The following is a 2,377-nucleotide window of genomic DNA, read 5'->3' on the forward strand; positions in this document are numbered from 1 at the left end:
GGTGGGACCAGCTCACTACCGGGACACAGCAGGGGAAGGCTGAGCAGCTTTCCCAGCACTCAGGGGAAATTGAGGCCAAGCCTGGATGAAAGGTGCTGGGGCCAGGGGGTTGCAGGGAGCTGGGGCCGCAAGAGGGAGGAAATCCCGCCGGATTAGAGCGGCTTTCCTGACGTCTCACAAGGGCTCCGTGCTGCAGTGCTGAGCCAGCAGGATTGGGCCAATGCTGGCACAGCCCTGCTTGAGAGCAGAGTGTTTCGGGATCCGTGTTGCAGGTGAGGGAACAGTGGGGTGATGCTGTGGGTCGCACACAGGTCCTGCCCCGAGGAATGGCTGCAGATGTCCACAAGAAGAAAAGCTGGGAAGTGCCCAATGGGTCCCTGGCGCCAGGAGATGGGCAGCACGCAGAGCGGTCCGAAAGCCCCACGCCGGGGCTGGCGCAGGGGACGGAGCCAGGTACGGGGCAGAGCTTGCCACGGGGGTAAGCGAGGGGGAAAAGCAGCTCCTCTATATGCGGGCTGGGCCCTCCTCAGCCCCATGGGCAGGGGAAGACAGGCCCATTGGTGATTCCCCACTGGCAGGACCCACGCCTTGGGTGCCATGGGATGGGGGGAGGAGGACAGGGCCCTCCCTGTGCCCCCGTCTCTTTTCGACCCTCCATCCACCCTCGGTGTCAGTGTGGGGGACAGGTGGGTGGGGGCGGCACCCTCCGTTGTTCCCAGGGGCGGGCCAGGAGGGAGCCATGTTCGTGCACACCCGCTCCTATGAGGACTTGACGAGTCCCGAGGACGGGGCAGCTGCAGTGCGGAGCCCGGAGGAGGGGCAGGGGGAACCGACTGAGCCGACCAGCATGGAGCAGATCAGCAAGGACTTCAGCGAGCTGAGCACGCAGCTCACGGGCATGGCCCTCGACCTGGAGGAGGAGATGAGGCCGAGCAAGGAGGGGAAGCTGGAGACATCCCCACAGACCACCCGCCGTGACTCCGTGCTGTCTGGCAAGGAGGAGGAGGATGTGACCATGGATGCCTGGCGCATGCACCGGAAGCACGTCTTTGTGCTGAGCGAGGCGGGCAAGCCCGTGTACTCCCGCTACGGCTCTGAGGAGGCCCTCTCCAGCACCATGGGCGTCATGATGGCCTTGGTGTCCTTCCTGGAGGCTGAGAAAAATGCCATCCGGTCCATCCACGCAGGTACTGCCCTGGGGGGGAGTGGGACAGGGGGGTGTCATGTCCTGCCTGGTCGTGCCCGTGCCATGGGCCACGTTAGCTGTCCCCAGGGGCAGACGGGTTGCTTGGGGGAGAGGCTGCAGCCTGGCTCCCCCTTGCAGCCTTGGGGAGCCAGGCTTACAGCTCTGTCCCTGCTCCAACCCCCCCCGGGGAACTCCCTCCCAAGCAGATGGCTACAAGGTGGTCTTTGTGCGGAGGAGCCCGCTGGTGCTGGTGGCAGTGGCGCGGACCCAGCAGTCAGAGCAGGAGATCGCCCATGAGCTGCTCTACATCTACTACCAGATCCTGAGCCTGCTCACCTGGACCCAGCTCAACCACATATTCCAGCAGAAGCAGAACTACGACCTGCGCAGGCTCTTGGCCGGCTCCGAGCGCATCACTGACAACCTGCTGGACCTCATGGCCCATGACCCCAGCTTCCTCATGGGCGCCGTGCGCTGCCTGCCCCTGGCTGCCAGTGTCCGGGACGCCGTCAGCACCAGCCTCCAGCAGGCCAAGGCCAAAAGCCTGGTCTTCTCCATCCTGCTGTCAGGGAACCAGCTGGTGTCTCTCGTGAGGAAGAAGGATCAGTTCCTCCACCCCATTGACCTCCATCTGCTCTTCAACCTCATCAGCTCTTCTTCCTCCTTCCGGGAGGGTGAAGCCTGGACTCCCATTTGCCTCCCCAAGTTCAACTCCAGTGGCTTCTTCCATGCCCACATCTCCTACCTGGAGCAGGAGATGGACCTGTGCCTCCTGCTGGTCTCCACCGACCGTGAGGATTTCTTCACCGTCTCCGACTGTAAGCGGCGCTTCCAGGAGCGCCTGCGGCGGCGGGGGGTGCACCACACTCTGCAGGAGGCCCTGCGCACCCCCTTCTACAGCGTCACCCAGGTGGGCATCCCGGACCTCCGGCACTTCATCTACAAGTCCAAGAGCTCTGGGCTCTTCACCAGGTGGGTTGAGGCCGTGGCGTGAGGCATGAGGCAAGCCTTCTCCACGAATCCCCTTCTCCGGGGGGGCTAACAGGGCGCTGTGTTCCTGCAGCCCCGAGATTGAGGCACCCTACGTGCGGGAGGAGGAGAAGGAGAGGCTCTTGGGGCTCTACCAGTACCTCCACAGCCGGGCTCACAACTCTTCGCGCCCTCTGAAGAACATCTACTTCACGGGCCCCC

At 64.0% G+C, this 2,377-nt stretch overlaps 1 protein-coding gene across 2 annotated transcripts in view; it reads left to right on the forward strand.

The window, feature by feature from the left end:
• Positions 1–314: 314 nt before the first annotated feature.
• Positions 315–2,377, forward strand: part of MON1A (MON1 secretory trafficking family member A) — a 2,674-nt gene continuing 611 nt past the window's right edge. The window contains exons 1-4 of one of the 2 annotated variants that reach the window (XM_010073954.1): positions 315–453; positions 720–1,187; positions 1,393–2,158; positions 2,250–2,377. The exon at positions 2,250–2,377 is cut by the window's right edge and continues 6 nt beyond it. In XM_010073954.1, coding sequence (XP_010072256.1) covers positions 327–453; positions 720–1,187; positions 1,393–2,158; positions 2,250–2,377 — 1,489 coding nt within the window. In that variant the 5' untranslated portion in view covers positions 315–326. The remainder of the gene's footprint in view (positions 454–719; positions 1,188–1,392; positions 2,159–2,249) is intronic. The other variant, XM_010073955.1, reaches the window with a different exon arrangement.

Source organism: Pterocles gutturalis, unplaced genomic scaffold (assembly GCF_000699245.1).
Source record: "Pterocles gutturalis isolate BGI_N339 unplaced genomic scaffold, ASM69924v1 scaffold387, whole genome shotgun sequence".
Classification (NCBI taxonomy): Eukaryota; Metazoa; Chordata; class Aves; order Pterocliformes; family Pteroclidae; genus Pterocles; species Pterocles gutturalis.